The sequence below is a fragment of the Aythya fuligula genome, chromosome 7 (genome assembly GCF_009819795.1).
Source record: "Aythya fuligula isolate bAytFul2 chromosome 7, bAytFul2.pri, whole genome shotgun sequence".
Lineage (NCBI taxonomy): Eukaryota > Metazoa > Chordata > Aves > Anseriformes > Anatidae > Aythya > Aythya fuligula.
The window spans coordinates 21,636,691-21,654,716 of record NC_045565.1 but is presented as its reverse complement, the minus strand read 5'-3'; the positions used below and the strand labels follow the sequence as shown (position 1 = coordinate 21,654,716).

Sequence of the window (18,026 nt, the reverse complement as noted above, 5' to 3'; positions counted from 1 at the left end):
TAGTAATGGCCAAAAACAGCATGGAGTTTTTTTTTGTTTGTTTGTTTGTTTTTTGTTTTTTGTTTTTTTTTTGTATGAGATTTTCTATTTCTATTCCTGTTTCTCAAAGATGTCTAATCTACAGGAAATACTGAATTCCATAGCAAATGTCTTTTTTTTTTTTTTTTTTAATAACCTAAAATTCAATCATAGTCTCTCATCCCATTTTCACAATTATATTACTATTGCCATCAGCAGTGGAAGCACCCATATTACAACGAACACATTGAGACAACAATTCATGTCAAACAACAGCAAACAGTAATGTGTAGAATTTTCACGCACGAATACCCACATGACCAGCTTTCCCTTTCAGTAATGTCTTAATTATATGAAGCATTTCTCCCAGTTAATTACCCGATTTCCTATAAGATAGGCCCATAACAAAACATGGTATATATCCTAACTATGACTACAGAAACTCTGCAAAATATCACCTCAACATTAGATGCCTAAAAACTAAAAGAACACAGTGGTCTTACGGGTTTCAAAAGTGACATTGGAAGCCACAAGCTTAAAACTTTTGCACCTTGTCTGTTCCATTTATTTTTTTGTTTTGTTTTCTTCTTCACATATAAAAATACTTCAAGTTCTGCTTGGTACTACAACAAAAATATCTAATTTTACAAATAAAAATCTGCAGCTTCCAACAATACACAGTATGACTTATAGAGCCAGTGCAAAACCAAAAAAAAAAAAAAAAAAAAAAAAAGTAGAGAAGCTAGTAAATTAATCCTAACACCTCTGACTAATACAATATTCCAAGCAAAAACAAATTTCCAAGAAGTTAAATGACTTTTTCAGCACATACATATGTTTATTGCAGATAATAAAGCCTGGAAATATTTGCTGGAAATTTCCATTAGCACCTATCTTGCATTCAGATTACAGATACGCAGCTACAACAATTTCTTTGGAAAAAAATACTGTCGTTAATGAAAAGCAATTACTCTAAATATTTTTGTAGAACTAGATATAGAAAAGTATTGACTTGCATAGTTTGGTTCTGTGTGCTGGTGATGCCTAAAACCTCCCCACATACAACCCCAGTACACAATACAGCTGTCTGCAGAGCTTCCAGATACATTTGGGAAAGCTTTTTTGATGCATGTTTTTAGGACTCAACAAAACCAATCATCATTCAGTGAAGTTCAGTCCCCCATTTTTTCTCTTCATTTAGATGGCTAAACATTCTTTCCAATCCTGTCTATGTGTTTTAGAGAAACCAACAAAGTAAACTATCAGTCAATGTAATTGTATGCAAAAATGGTAACAACTCATCCCAACAAAAAGAAATACGCCTGGAGAGGCATCAGAAATTAGAGTTACAGATTTAACACACACGCACACACACACACAAAGAAAAGAAAAGAAGGAACAACAAATATTGTTTTGCAATATTATATATATAGCAGGCATTATGAAGCTTCCAGTGGAGCACAGAGCTATTGTAAAGCAAATACAAAGAATCAACAATTCTACCAAGAAAATCAGAGATAACTGATTCACAAGTCATTTTAAGATACTGTACAAACTTCTATGCAAATATTAGCACACATTTATGTCTAACTGTACAGCTATGTACACAGTTAATGTAAGAAAACATTCAGCATGACATTAGTTATTATATATTAACTACTTACTATTAAGAGCCATAATATTATCTGTTCCTGGATGATGGAAGTTTATTCCCATACGCCCTGCAATGCAAATAAAAGCTATTTTTAATGTTTTATTTCAAAACTGAATGAATTTTGCTAATATTAAAAATTGCTAAAGGAGATGTACAGTCAGGGTAGCCAAAACTCCCATCTACCAAAGACAACCTGCCAAGAACAAACGTTTAAGATATGTAACACTGTACCTTTAACGTTACATACATAAAATACTGAAAATTGCAAAACAATGAAATAAATATTTCTTTAGTACATCCCTTTGGCTTTGTACTAGGAAAGTATTATATTCACCCTTTCAAAATAAGGCCTCAATGTTCAGCACTCCACTTGCTGCAGTTATGTCATTTATAGTGCTTCAAAGGCTTCAAATGAATACAGCATTATAAAAACACCACTAACTAGGTAAACATAAATCACCATTTTCCATACTGTGACACCAGAAGCCCTTGAGTTAACAGATCACTAGAGACTGGGAGCACTTACTCTGCTTTTGTATTCTTCTCTAAGAATCTGCCATCACTTACTATTTGAGATAAGTCACTGTGCTGAAGGGAGCTTTGTTCTAGTGGAGTACAGATGCTTTCCCGTACTTTGAAAAATATTTATTCTTGGCCCATAAGATGGGATCATCATATACAGCAGGTTCATCATGAAATTCAAATGAACTCTGCTGCTGTCAGATTCCCAGAAACTAGAAAGTACCAACTTTAAGAGTTGAAAGGTGCTGAAGAAGATTTTCAATAACTTCAGGAATTGAGGGGTGGGAAATAAAAATAAAAATAATAAAAAAAAAATCACACTGTACTTTGCTTTAGAGAAGACTGCTCTTACTGAGAAAGAATAGATTGAGCCAAGTAAGTGAACCAGCTTGACTACCATTCAGATTAGTTTTAGTTTCTTAGATACTACTTAATCAAGCTGAAGTGTTAAAAACATACTGAAGAAGCCAAAGAAACTTTGTAACAGGGCTTACTTCATTAATCCCCCTCCCACACACACATGCAATTTGAAAAATGTAAATGATTTAGTCATTGTTTGGAAAATGATAAAAAAAAGATTATTATAGCCATGTAAACATTTATTTCAATTTTAGGCTTAAGTTACTTACAAGTGTTGTAACCTATTTCACATGCTCCCTGTATCTTTAGATCTGTGGTGAAGTTTAGGAGCTAAGTAGAGGGCTCACATTTATGCACTATGTTGGCATTCAGATATAGGAGCTTAAGACCCACTCACTACACTAAAGCAGCAATACAAACCAGTAAGTTCCTTCAGTGTAAATCCTCTTCCCTACTACTACAAAACCAAATTTAACAAATACACTTGGAAAAAACAGAGCTAAGGCCAATCTTCTCCAACATTTTTAGCTCCTATCAGTAAGTTAAAGCCTTCTATTTCAAGTCACAGAGACTGCTGTGCTGTAATTAATACTCTTTCTGAACAGATGTAACAGTTTCAGCACACTTCTGAAACGAGAGTCAAAAGCAGCTTAAGAAAAGCAAATAGATTTTCTTTACATTGTGATTTTCTCATTCTTTTAGAAAAAATGTGCCCCCATCCAGTAAGAGTAGTGACGGAAATAGCACCTGTAGAACAGAGGGGGGCAAGAAGAAAGGCAAACAAAATTTCCATTTTACTTTCCAGCTCCCCGAGCAAAGCTTCTTAAAGAGATCTTCATTAACTACTTCAGATTTCCTCATTACAGACCTAATCTCCTATAGTTCACGATATATTTTCATCACATTAATCTGTCAATGCAGAAACATTACGGTTGTATTATTTCTGTTAGGATAAGCTTGTGCTAAAATATTTCAGAAATCTTGCCAGACTCACAGTAATTCCCTTTGCTTAACTGCTTATTTTGTGAGCATAAGGTTACAGGCATTTTTTATTATTAGGACAAAAGGTGTACATAATGTACCCTTGTAAATTAATACCTGTAATGGAATAAAGCGGACTGCTACGAAAAAAAAAAAAAAGAGTAACATTTGAATGCATAATGCTCGGATGGGTTCTCCCTCTTCCTTTGCTAAAGCTGAAATTGTGCAGTTTGACCGGCTTCAGAAATAGAACCGTATCTGTGACATCTGGGCTGGGTTTTTTCTTCCCTCCAGGCAGTCACTGGACCAGGTGCTGCTTGCATGACATTTTGTCACCTGCCCTTGGCCTGCTATTTTTAAACTGTTCTTGTCAGCTATCTTTTAAGAGGAGCAGAAAATACAGAGCAGCACAGGCAGAAGGACATGGTCGCGTACTGAGCTAAGCAGTAGTGGGTATAATTCTGTGCATCTTCAGAGGACCCCTACTGCGATTCTATGGAGACAGATTAACGGGACACTGGCAAAGCACACTTATATCAAAAGCATTCAAAATGGACTGGTAATGCACCATAAATAAAACAGTCACTCAAATTATATAGCCTCTCAATATTAGCTACATCTTCTGAATATCTTACTGTTTGAAACAAATTCTATTGAAGAAAAAAAAAAAAAAGCCATGTGCAGATTACAAAACTGCATAATTATTTAAGGAACAAGAATGAACCACAAAAGGTGCAATAAAACTGTGAAATGCAATTAGGAACACGCAGTCCCAAGGAAGTATTTGGGTTAAACACATAAATGACTATCAGAAAACAATCCTCGTTAGGGAAATCACAAGTATGCTACCTGGACTTTTACAAAGCCCACAAGCACACATTTCCAAATACGGTTTTAATATGAACTCTCTAGATAAAATTTCCACTCTTCAAGAATCTGAAGCATAGAAGGCAGAATGCAGAGAGGTTACAGCGCAGAAGTTACATACTCCAGCAGTTCACTGAAGTCATAAATAGGAACCCTTTCTGTAACAACATCCCCAGTACTTGTACTCAGCATACATCTGCCGTTTTCAGTTTGCCTGTCTTGGTTTCATAGCTATCTACTGAATATATCTTCAATTACATACTTTTATAACACACACTTTCTAGGACTGTAACAATAATCACACAAGTCCTTTTCTTTCCTATATAAAAATAATAATAATAATAAAAAGAATCCAGTTCTATACCTCTTTCTTTTTAAACATTTCAGAGCATAAACAAGGTTTTAACCATTCTTGTATAGCCCAGGCTAGTCTTTTGTGTGTCTTCTTATGTCAATAAATTCCTTAAATTCTCTCTCCTAACAGCATTTGGAGAGACTTCTCTGGCTGGACTTCCTAAGTTCTCTGCTGCATGTCCAATATGCTTATTATGGCAGAGAGCCCGATTCCTTCTTGGAGCACATCAAACATATGCATCTTCTCTTCTGTATTACACTGGAAATAAGAGCATGCTATCTTTGCTAAATGAAATTAATTCAAGTTAAATAGTTAAATTCAGTATCTTATTTTCTTAATGCATTAGTTTTCAAAGGCATTTCAGAGCCCTGTCTACACTTCTGGTCAATTTATAATTATCACTTCAGTCAGGTGGAAATGCTTTCACTGAAGATGAATTTAATTCTTAATAAGTTAATGTTTAAGCTGGTGAGTACGTTTCTTGCCTCCCAATTCATCCAAATAACTTCTTTTTAAATGCTCCTAATTAGTGTCATTGCAGAAGATCCAAAGTCATATTTTGTCTGCCTTTGTCTACTCAGACCTAAGTACTTGAGCTAGGAGTTTCAGAATCCTTAGTTCATTTGTTCCTCCTCCACTCTTCTCTATGCAGCATCTTGGTATTCACTTGCGTAGGGGTTCAAATAGTGCTGTGTCACCAGAACAATCTAAATCTAATTTATCTAATCCTAAAATACTCCCATTCTTTGTAGAAAAATATAATGATTTTGAAACAATTCAGAAAACTTTCTAGCAATTGAGGAAGTATACCTTTCACCAACACATAATCCAATTTTGTAGAGTTGTCTAGATAAGTTTGAGTTAACAGTTTTAAGAAAGAATGTTGTTCCAGATATAATAAACATAAATATCAGGCATGGTTTTACTACTATTACAGGATTTTTGGCAGCATCCAGTGCCACATTTGCCTATAACAGTTCCCTTACTCTCAACTCTAAAACCCATTACTTCTAGCAGACATTCTTATGATCACAATCTGTTCACAACTACATGTAAAACTCATCTTTGATTTCATCATTGTGCATATGCGCCTGTGTTACTATTATTTTCCTGTGGCTGAAACAAACACCAGTGATTAACCAGTTCCAGATCTGCAAGTAACATTTTTGCTTTAGGAGATTTCTGAATTATATTCACTTTTTCTTCTTAAGTACATTATGTTTTTTGTTTGTTTGTTTTAATTTGTGAAACCCTAATCAGATTCTTGATATGAACATTCACCCAGTGAAAGATTTTTAAGATTACAGTTAACTATTTTCATCATTTTTATATTAGAGTCGACATTCCAAGAAGTTATGTTTACAGCTGGTTATATATCAAATAAGACTTGTTGCACTGTTACACCTCCTGGCTTTCACTAAGATTGACCACCTACACCAATTCAGTAGCTGGCATTTGGCATGAGATCTGCTACGAAATAGCCAAGGCAGCCTGGTTTTAACAGATCCTGAACTCACTGGGAAGGAGAGCTTCCTCTCAGTTCTTAAGATTGTTGTTGATATGAGTCACAGGTTTTGACTAAAGACTCCAGTCAAACTCCAAGGTCAAATGAAGCTGTCAACAGGACTAGGTCTACTCTAGTTCCTTAATAATAATACCTCCTTGATGATTCTTATCTCTTCTATCATATGATTTTGAAGCTGGTACCAACAAAAGGCATTCCATACTGCAATGATTATTTGGATGGACAGGTAGCAAGTCAGACAGAGCAAAGTTCGGACACAGATGTGCAAAAATCAAACCAAGACCAATACTACCTCAAACATCTGAAACAACAGTAGACCCCTGAATGCATATGGGCACAAATAATTTACAGCAAGCACATGCACCCCTGGCTCAACATGGCCAAAAAGTGTGAAACGTGTGCATGCATGTAGGAGTTTAAAACATTTTTATCTGAATAAACCTTAGGCCATTCTCTCTTTCCACCCTACCCCCAGTACAGACACCTGACACTGATACTATACTAACACAACAAATGTGCCCAAACCAATTTTAAAAGCAACAACTGTGTAAGCAAAGGTCTGTACAGAGAATTATAAAAATAAAAGATAACTCCATGAAGAACTTTCAGGGTTTCATCTGTTTGGTTGGTTGTGTTGTTTATTTTTTAAAGGCTATCTATAATTTGTTCACACCTATAATTTAGGCACCTATTTGGGAACCAGATATCTTTTGCACATTAACATACTCAGCAGAACAAAATACTACTGTTTGCCAGAACAAAAAAACAGAGATCTATTACTGTGTTCTCACAGTATATATTATTACTGTGCAAATAGTTAGCGTGGCAATGGGAACAGAAGTGTGCAATTAGCAGCTATGAATATCAGTAACAAAGCCTGCTGATACTAACTTCTTCCTACCACTGACTACACGAGTATATGCCATCGGCAGAGAAAGCAACCTATAAAATAAAACACCATACACATTACAATGAAATGCATTCTTCTAAAGCCAACTGGATTGCTCCAATAAAACACAAAGGTCTCACATTTCAGTGGTGCAAACATTTTTAGCCTGAAAACAGTTATATTTTCAAAATATTACTATCTTAAAAGCAAGACCTAATGAACAAAAAAGGAAATCTGGCTTTACCTATGAGGAGCAGACAAGGATGTGTACACAAATATACCCATTCTACATGCAGCTCTAGAACTGTATGTAAAAATTGGTATTCTCACTGGGCAGGCCAGTGGGGAATAAAATCAACCCCTAAAAAAGGAGATTTTTCCATCACCAGCCAGTACGAAAATATATAAAACCTTCAAAAGAGCAGAGAAGTGAGGAGAAAAAACAAACAAACAAACAAAAAACAGTAAGGAAAACAGCAAGGACAGTTCTCAATAGTACAATATAAAAATGGAAATAAAGAGAAGGAAAAGAAAAAAAAGCAACATGCATCTGTATCCCCAGTTCCATTAAGAAAACAATGGGAAGAAAGGAAGAAAAAGCCCCAGTCCTGCTGAAAACAGGTAAGACAAGGACATGCTGGATGCCAGCAACAAATTAAGAAGCACAGTCATACTACAGAATCACTGCATTAAGCACTTCTTAAATTTAAGAAATATGAGGTCTTCAATGGTCATATTCTGTCCTGAAACAAACATTAAAGAGGATTTTCTTGAATAAGGAGTGATTAAAATCCAAAGGAAACACAGTATGTTTCCTTTAAAAGGATTAGCTCGGGTGGCCTAATTTTGCACATAAATAGATGTGCAAACATCTGTCTGCTCACTCTGATTTTCATGTTCATTTACCAAAAGGCGTCTGATGAGCATCAGGATTTTAAGAAAAGCTGTTACAATGCACTTTTTCTAACAAAAGTGTTGCAAAAAGCTCTGACTGGGTGGCATGCCCATTTCTAGGGCTGAGATGATTGCATTTGTTCTATTTGCATGACCTTTGTGTTCAGCTGCTGATTGCAAACAAATGTGATCGTTCACCTTCACTTTTCTCAGGTCATGTGGCAAACTTACTGCTTTACTTACAAAAAGCTTATGAACAATTAGAGCAGAACAAAATCCAGTGGCATGCACTAAAATTAACTGAAGATCAAGATGGAAAGCAAAGTTCCATTCTATAAGTATTACCATATTCTCTAACTCATATAATCTTCAAACACTTTGGCAAACTTCATAAACAAGTTAGCCAAGTTAAACATAAACATGAAATCTTAAATTTGACTTAGTTTTCACATGACCTGATGCAGTCTTTACAATAACTAATGTATAGTAACCCCAATATCTTCAGTTTTCTATTGTGCAAACGTATGGGTAGCATTCAAATTAACTATTGAAAATCAAGATGAAATGTCCTACCACAGATGCTGTTTCTACCTCTGAACTTTAAATTTGCAGTTAAAATCTCAAACAATCTCAGAAAAACAAATGCTAACATAACCAAGCATGTTCATTCTACTGAAATAGCATCACATAATTAGCACATATTTTGTCATGTATCCTTCTGCAGTTTGGTATCTAGTAAAAGTAGTTCTAATATAGCCTACTCCGGAAGTTCTGCTTGTACATGTTGTCTCCAAATATACTTGAAGATATACCACACTGACACTATAAAAACCTCAGAATTCTTGCTTACTTGGGGATTTGCACATTACAACGTTTGTTTTCAATCTTACTTGGAATAAAAAACAAAAATTACAGTTATCCACCATGACAGTAAGTTTAAAAAACATGTATTTCAGAGGGCTATAACTTTCTTCCTCAATTTCATATTTTGACTCAGTTTCATGACCTGTCAGTGGCACATGTGCATAGCATATGATCTAACACAGCTGAAATATTTTATTTAATTAAAAATAGAACAAAGGCAGCTGCTAGTTACTACTGATCAAAATATTTTTTATAGATCAGAATGCCTCAGTTTGTGTTGCAATGCAATAGTTTGACACAGATAAACACATTGCAACAGTGACATATTACACCATAGACATGAGAGACTTTGATGTAGGAAAGAGATGTTTTAGTTGGTAATAAGCAGCAGCTCCCCATAGTTATTCTGATAATTCAGTTTTGCCCTTACCATTGGTATGTAGGGCACACATACCAACAGGTTATGGAATATTGCAAATATATCCTTCCCTTGCTAAACAAATCTCTCCTCCATGTTTCTGTGGTGTATAGTATATTTATTTTCTGAGCTGAAAATAAAAGGAGATGTGCAGTTCAGGAAAAGTATCTTAGAAAAACATTGCACACTTCTGCCAGGGAGGTTGGTTTATGATTGACACAAAACAACCAGATGCACTTGGCCACATACAGTAATTCATCTTTAACTACAATAAACATATAGGCTTCTTTGCTGTCCCCACTCCCCCCATTTATTTTTTTCAGATGAGAAAAGGATTTTTTGTATTGACTGAAAGAGGGGAAAAGAAAATGTTGAAACTTATCTTGACAGCAAATAAAGCAGGTAAGGAAATCTGTCCAACTATCTTGGATGAGGAAAAAGAAAATGAGACTTCTTTTTAAAGAGTTTACAGCCTTCACACAGCTCCCAGACTACAAGGACAGGAGAGGAACATTGAGCAGGGTATTTCTATCTGGCAGAAAAAGCTGGGGCAGGGGGGAGAATCAGTTTCAGACAGAAAAACAGTAAGAGCTGACACTGAAAACCTGCCAAGACTAGGCTCAAGATAAATTGCAACATAGAAGGATAAGCTCCTAATTTATCTAAGTCCAGAATCCTCCAAGTTAGATATCAAATCTCTCTTACAGCATGAAACACCCAAAGAGAGCTAAGTGACCCTAGCTAGAGAGGACCAAGCAAGCCTGCCAAACAGGCTGAGTCCATACTGTGTCAATACAAGTAATTCAATATTGTCAGACTGAGGATCATTTCGTTTCTGCTGCACTAAAATCCTTCCGTATTTCTCTTGTTCCACACTTGAAACACCACCAAAAAATCCACTAAATCACATGCCCTCTTAAAGCCAAGTGGATCATGCTTTATTTTTTTTATTTATTTTTTTTTTTAAAAAGTTATCTGCTTCAGTGACCTTGGAATAAACTTGATTTTTACAAGTCACTTTGTCTGATCATACATCAGATTCAGAGACAGCATGAAGCTTCAACTACCATAAACAAGACAGACTTCCTTTCACGCTCCTGAACTTTTCCCTTACCCACACTGAACAGAGCAGAGCATAAAGAACTGACCACAATGAGAAGAAAGCAGCACCATTACAGTTTGCTCCTTATGTCAGAATCTTTTAGTTAACCCTCCCATTCACACTCGAGTCAAGAGCCCTTGCTCAATAATAATTATTTTTTGTTTTAAGGACCTGTTAAAATGTGAGGGGCTGCATATGACAAGAGGGGCTATGCATCAAGCAATGTTACAAGATTCAGATAAATCACAACCAATATTTCACTAATGAACAAATGATATACAGAGTGCTTCTAAAAATAGGTATTTACTAAAGACTTTTTTGCCAGTGGCAAGCTGAAATAATCCTGAAATATCTGCACTGGTTTTGTAACTTGCATTACAGATTCTAACACATGTACAGCTTTTGCTAGAGTATTGAAATCTTTGAGTTTTCAAAGTCAGAGTCTTGTGCTACTCATCTTTTTATCCCTTCCATTTAAACATTTTGAAAGTAAATATTAAAACTAATAAGGCCAACTGACTTGTAGACATTGTTAGCTACAATTGAGAAAACAAAGCTTGTTTACCTTGTTTTTTAAACTGGTGCGTATGTGTATGGTTGTTTTACTTTTGACCTACACAAGAAAATACTGCACAAAAACTAAGGACAGTCACAGATGCTAGAGGAAGGGAAGATTTAAAAGGGAAAAACACACCCAATTTACTATGAAAGTAAGAGGAGGTAAAGTGGAGTAGCAGCAGCTCAGGGTTGGTTAAGATAATAAGATTACAAAACTAAGAGTTTTCATTTAACACAAGCAGCATTCACAGAGGAACATCTATGAGAAACTGAAAAATCTGTCTGAAGCATACAAACAGTATACTTGGAAAGCTTACAGAAGAAAACTAGTGAACATGTGGTAGTGGCTGGAGAAACAAGCAAAACCAAGTAGAGTTGATTGCTTATTTTATCAAGGTGATTACAAACTGAAATGTGCTGATACTGTAAGGGGGAGAGAGAGGTGGGATAAATAAGAAACAAGTGAGTTTATAAGTCAAGGTGAAGTGAAATCAGAGGGACGGCAGCTGAAAAGCTGCATCTGTAGCATGGGAAAAGGAGAGTCGGAGGTACAGAAGTGTCAATCAGCTTTAACGAAGAAGGCACCAACAAAAAGGTGACAGAATGATTTGAGGAGTAGATCAAAGTTTTATGGATGAGAAGGATTCAGTTAAAATAGTACTGTAGATCTATTTAAGTCAGAGGAAAACAGCAATTCTAGGAGGGGAGAACAACCATGTCCTGGGACAGCCACTCCCATGAATATCGCCAATCACGCTGCCTACTCTGAAAACTGGAGTGGAGGAAAGGGCACGCCAGGTCAGGCAAGGCTGGAGGTTAGCAAAGTCAGCCCTGCACTTGGAAGTAGGAGGAAAAAAAGCAAGGGAGGAATTAACTACACCAATGGAAAAACAACAGCTGGGCAGAGATGGAGAGAGAGAAAACTAATAGTAAACAAGAATTCTCCAGAAGTTACTGGTCTGGTAGTTGGAAGCAAGCTAAGTAACAAAGCAGAAAGGCCAAAGCAGGGGAGAAGCACTGAGAAAATACAATAGTTAGAAAGAGCACATTCAGTGAGTGACAGAAACATTTGTAAAACTAGCAATCATACTGGCAAATGGAATAGATCAACTCCAACTTTACAGTTAATACCCAGCTCCTTGGTTTGGTGCTTTGAGCAGAAGAAAAACAGTTCCTACTGCTTTCAAATATCTCCTTAAACTAGTCTGTCTCCTACACAAATTGATAATGACCATAATATTTTCACCTCTGTGAGGTTGTTTTGAAAAATATATTTTGTTTGGAAAGCAAGGAGATATTAAATAAAGCCGATAATCTCACGTTACCTCAGGCTTTGAGGTACCTACAAAACACCAGCATTACATGGTGTTATGGTGCTGCTGCACGTGCCATCTGCAACACTTAGAGGACTATCTCAGCTGAGTATTGAAAACCTCATGATAGAACGAGCCAAGGATACAACAGAATTAAGTATTTGTACCCATTATTACTTTATGGGCTAATATTATAATCTAAAAGCATTTTAAAAACCGTTATTAAGGGACATTAATAAAAGTATAAGCAAAATTGCTTGTGTGATTTTAAGGTCTATCTTCTAGATTAATACAATTTCTAATCCAATCTTCCTCATTTTTTCATTCTCAGGTTCACATGAAAATTCAATCTTTAAAAAAGTGAGTCTCAATTTGTGTATTTAACTATGTACCAAATTGAAAAACACCGTGGTTTAACTAGGATATAATCAAGTTAATAGGGCACAATGAACATCTAAATCTGCTTAGTAATAATTTGTTGTTGTGTTTTTGTCATTGTTGTTTGTTTTGCTTTTGCTTCTTTGTTTAAATGGACATAGAAAATACCATTCATATTCAATGTATATCCAGCAGAAATCTCAATTTTGTGGAGCTAGGCCTTTATAAGTTTCAGGTTAACATTTATGTTGTAGGACTACGATCAGAATAGAGATGCAACAGTGTTTCTTGCTATTTTAAACAGGTGGAAAACGGTTAAAGGCACAGAAGTACAGTACAGGAAATATCAGGATAATTTGGAAAGCCCAGGTTAAAAGAGCTGAGAGTACAGAACTGAGCTTGGAATGATTGTAAAATCTCTGTACCCAGAAAGATGATGAAAGAGGCACATGACCAAGAAGAAATATTTTTCCACAGATACTATTAAACAGGAAGGGAAACAAATGAGGTAACTGTCACATCAGAAAAGTACGTATACATGTAGTTGCATCTGAAGAGCCATACAAAACAATTTCTTCTCTATAGGTTCCAGTGTCCTGATTTCTTAGAGTTTGGGAATAATTTTTAGCTCAATGCTTCCCTTGCATTTGGCTTACTGTTAGCTTCAGTCTTCAAAGTAAAAAAATAAACATTAAAAAAAAATAGCAGCTAGTTAGCAAGAATGTGTACCTATTTTGAAACTTAACCAAAGAAAGATTAAGACAGAGGACAGTGACAGTCGATTAAGATTAGTTATTCACTGAAAAGCTTCCACAACCTTTTACTACTCCATATCATTAGTATTAAAAATAGTTTAATCTCCAATGCTGCACCTGGTAGAACAAATACAGTTCAGTAGCATAAATAGCCCAACTTTCCTAGCACTTAACAACACCTAACAGTTGTTGGCTCCCATTGAAAACATGAAACCCAAATCAAGAAATACATTTAAAAACAAGCCTTAAACAACTGTAGAGAGTAAGTTTGATACTATGGCACTTTTAGAACCCTGTGTATTAGCTGATGATCCATAAACACTAGTAATATTAACTTTGAACAAGACTTTCAACATAACAATTGGACTCCAGTTGCACTGCATATTTTCTGAATTGAACAGTGCAAAAAGTTTCAGAATAACTAGTTTTTAGATAATACTATGTGCACATATACCAAAGTGTGTACATATTTCATCTTATCTTCCAGCGATAGAGGTGATTAGCTTAAGATGGGAAACAGAAGTTTTGCATAAATGACAACTCATTCATTAGCAAAAAGTTCATAGCAATACTGAAAAGCTGATTTTTGTTTAAAAACCAAGCAAGCATGGACATATGAATATTCCTAACCTGTAAAATGATTCCTCCACATTATATCAGCGAAACTCATTGGTGGGCCACTGGGAGGGTAGTGTTTACCTTTCAGAGGCTCATGATCAGTCCTTATCATATCCATTAAGGAATTTTCCAAAGAGTGCAAGTTAAAAGTGTCATAGGGCCTATTCCGGTCCTAAAAGAAAAGAAAGAAAGAAGAAAAAAAAAAAAAAAAAGGAAAGAAAAACGGTTTTAGAATAATCATTTTCTAACACAGGCTCATTTCTTATTTTCCAAAACTCCAAAATAATGCAATTCTACTTTTCTTCTTGATAGAACTTTTTATGTTACAAAAGAGATTGGTAAACAGAAACCTATAATTGTTTAAATAATACCCCATGTTTTTTAACTGCTGCTTTCACCACAACAGCCAGACACTGATATTTTTCAATACTTCTCTGAAAATATACATACAAACAATAGATAAATGGAAACATTGACATTCAAATAAGTTAGAAATACAGCAATATTCATGTGTACACTGGAGAAAGGAAATTGTTTCAGAGTTCAGAGATTTTTGTTTTATAGCTTCATCTACTGCCTTGTGTTGTCACAGTGCTACCATAACACAAAGCAGAAGCAAGCAATGTTCAACAAACCAGCATGAACATTTATCCCAGAAAGTACCAAGTAATTTTTCAAATGTCAACCATGAATCTCACAGTTTTAAGGAAAGTACGGTAGAAGCAAGACAAAAGAAATCATAGGACAGGATATGCAACACTTTCAGAATAGGGTACTCAAAAACCTGACTAAAGGTTTGTTTGTATTGTTTGCAAGTCTCATTGTTACCTTGCTGCAGTTCATCTTCTGCTCTTACATAATTAGAATGAAAAAATAAAATAAAAAACACTTTTAATATGCCTATTAAAATAACCACTTTCAAAAAGTTCATGAATGATGTTACAGTGTGAACCAAAGATTCACTGATCTCTCATATCTGGAGTGCTGTATGCAACGTGACAGCATAAAAAGTGGTCCCTTCGTTGGAGTCCACTTCAAAAAAACAACAAACAAAAAAACAACCAACAAACAGAAAACATTAATTTTCTTATTCTACTCACTATCATTCAAAAGTAAACCAGAAGTATATACAAGATAACATTTTTTTCTTTGGTCTCTGTATTATGCTAAAATTAATAGAATCTCAGCTGTGCAAACTGAAACCTTCAGTATCAGGTTTATGCCATCAAAATTCCTGCAACAACATTTTCCGTATGCTGGTTAGAAGTTAACCTTGCTTAAAACTATAAAATTCAAAATCTTTGGACCAGGAGCAGCAGTATCCATAGGCCTTCTGCAGCTGCCATACAAATGCCAACATTTGCATGATAAGTAAAAAAAAAAAAAAAAAAAAAAAATGCACTTCCTCACCTACACAAATAGATCAATATATGCACATAAACACATTGCACATGGAATAAAATTTATGCCCAGGAAATCTAAAATAGATATTGGGAAAAAAAAAATGTGTTTTTGTTTTGTTTTCTGTGTTTTTATCTAACACAATACTTAGACTCAGTGTTTGGCAACATGCAGTAGGTTAGAAAAGTTTGTTTTATTTCATATTCTTAAAAGAAATATAAAGCCAGATTGAAAAGTATCACTTAGCTGAAAGAAAAATCCATTCTTGTAATATATTAATAATTTCATATTCTGCTCAAAATAAGAAATTCAGTCATTTGTTTATATTTGTTTCTTTTAAGTACCTTATTCTGTATTGTGATTAGGTCAGGAGCTCAAGTGTTGCAAAACTGAACTACAGCATCTTTGAGAAGAGAAAATCCAAAAGTAACTATATAGCTTATATCTTGAAAAAGTGTAAGGAAGCATATTTCAGTCAGATTAGTGCCCTGATTTGCTTTACTACACAACTGTACTACCAGAGATTATAGCTGGCTAAACCAGGGCAGATTTGTTAGGATGAAGGATCCTTCTAACCTTAAGGGGAATACAAACCTGCTATATATTTTCAAGATGAAATTACACCTACGTTGGACAGAGGAAGATCAATTTAATCAAAACACTTACCAAGGCCCTTCATCAAGTTAAATCAAGGAAATGCAGACAACCAATTTTTCCAAGTGTGTTGTAGTGCATACAAAAGTATACAGTGTACTTGCTGTAGATTTTGTAGAGTTGGTGATAAACAAGAGTGAACAATCTAGCTCCTAAGTGAAAAAGCTACTACCATTACTCTCAGAAGCTTTCATTAGAAATTTCACTTCAGTAGAAACTCATTTGTAAACAGCATATTTGAAGATTGTTTTCTAAATTCAGTAATTTCTTACAAGGAGCCTGGTGTTCCTGCATACACACACATTTCCTTATTTCTCTGCGTGAACAGGTTCTCCTGGTTTGGTGAACTGATACTGTTCTATCTCCCCGTTTTGCCATTTGCATTGTTTCATCAGACTACCGATCTGCTGCCAAGCAGTCCCAACAATGGAAACAATTCACAAAGGTTCTCAGCAGCACATGAAAATGTTGCAAGAAGGTTCTGGGACTAGAACCACAGTCAGAAAGCAAAATATCAACCACAGAATGATAAAGCAGACTAAAAAAGTTTGGAAAAGCAGTTTGAAAATCCTGCCACTGTGGAAAATCTGCTGGGGCCTAAACATTACAAAGATCTAAATAAGGGACTAAATCATGGATAAAAGAGAGATCTGAAGTCTGGTCTCGGCTTTCCACCTTTAAATATTCTACTATTCATTGAAAATGTCAAACCACACAGTGTCTACAAACTGTCTCTTTATTTATTAAAGAACAAACAGTAACTTTCCTAGAAAATATATGCAGAGTTTTGACAGTAAAATAAAACGAGATATTACAATAATCTGTTTTACCTGCCTTTCACACTCTTCTGCATATGCACTATACTAACCTTTAATTACACAACCATAATAATTTTTCAGAGGTCTCCAGACTCCATCCAATGAACATAATGAACCTCATCTAGGAATGAATCAAACCTGTGCTTTGAAGAAGTCTGTTTATCTCTAGGACTGACGCCTGTGTTGCTTACTGCAGGAGATGATTAAGGTATAACCCGTGTTGTCAGCAAATTCCAGAAAGGAAAAAGATATTCTTTAAAGTTAAGGGATACCTTAATTATGAAACAAAGATTACTTAGCAATACCTGTAAGTTCTCTGAAAGATGCAATTTACATGTATGTATATCCTATTATTTGAAATCAAAAGAACTTTTCCCCTTTGCTATACCCTGTAATAGAGTGCACTTTGTTTTGTTGCCTTTCCACTCAGAGCACGGGCATGTAAGGGCAAAGCATGCCCAGCACAACTTCAGTCCCTTATCAGTAGACACACAAACCATGCCTTTATTGGTGAAGAGGGAAAGGTAAAGATGGGAAAAGAACATCTGACCACATGGGCTGTGAGTACCTCCATGATAGTTATAAACGATCTTTAAATAAATGATGGTCCACATGCATATGCTTACAATACAGATGCTTTCAAAGAATTTTCCTCATCTTAACTTATCAAAATCAGTTTTGGAGTTCTTCATGTAAACAGTAATAATCACCACTGCTTTACCAAACATGTTAGGACCACTTAAGGCTTCATTGGGCGCCAGGCAGCTGGAAACCGCAGACTGCAAGGGGCATTTCTCATGGTGCTGCTGTGGCTACTTGCATTCCAAAAAGCTGCATCTCCAGCACAGCAACTGATTCCACCTTACAGGTCTCAAAGATAAATGGATAATAAATTGCATCAAATAGACGCAAACAGTAGGAGATCTTCAAAAGGTGGAATAACAACACAAACATAAAACTCTTGAGGGAGAGCACAAAGTAATATACTCCATATTGGCAGCATGAGCTAACACAGCAAGATCATGTCTTGAATTAAGCAAAACACTGACATCACTTCAAGAGTTGATACATGTCTTTGGGAT

The 18,026-nt window shown here is 35.4% G+C and overlaps 1 protein-coding gene across 6 annotated transcripts in view; it reads right to left on the bottom strand.

The window, feature by feature from the left end:
• CPEB3 (cytoplasmic polyadenylation element binding protein 3) overlaps nt 1-18,026 on the bottom strand; it is an 82,999-nt gene that overhangs the window by 44,055 nt on the left and 20,918 nt on the right. For 4 of the 6 annotated variants that reach the window (XM_032191756.1, XM_032191755.1, XM_032191758.1 and 1 more), the window contains exons 3-4: nt 14,084-14,243; nt 1,683-1,739 (exon numbers count right to left, since the gene is read on the bottom strand). In XM_032191756.1, the coding sequence (XP_032047647.1) occupies nt 1,683-1,739; nt 14,084-14,243 (217 nt within the window). The remainder of the gene's footprint in view (nt 1-1,682; nt 1,740-14,083; nt 14,244-18,026) is intronic. The other 2 variants (XM_032191759.1, XM_032191760.1) reach the window with 1 other exon arrangement.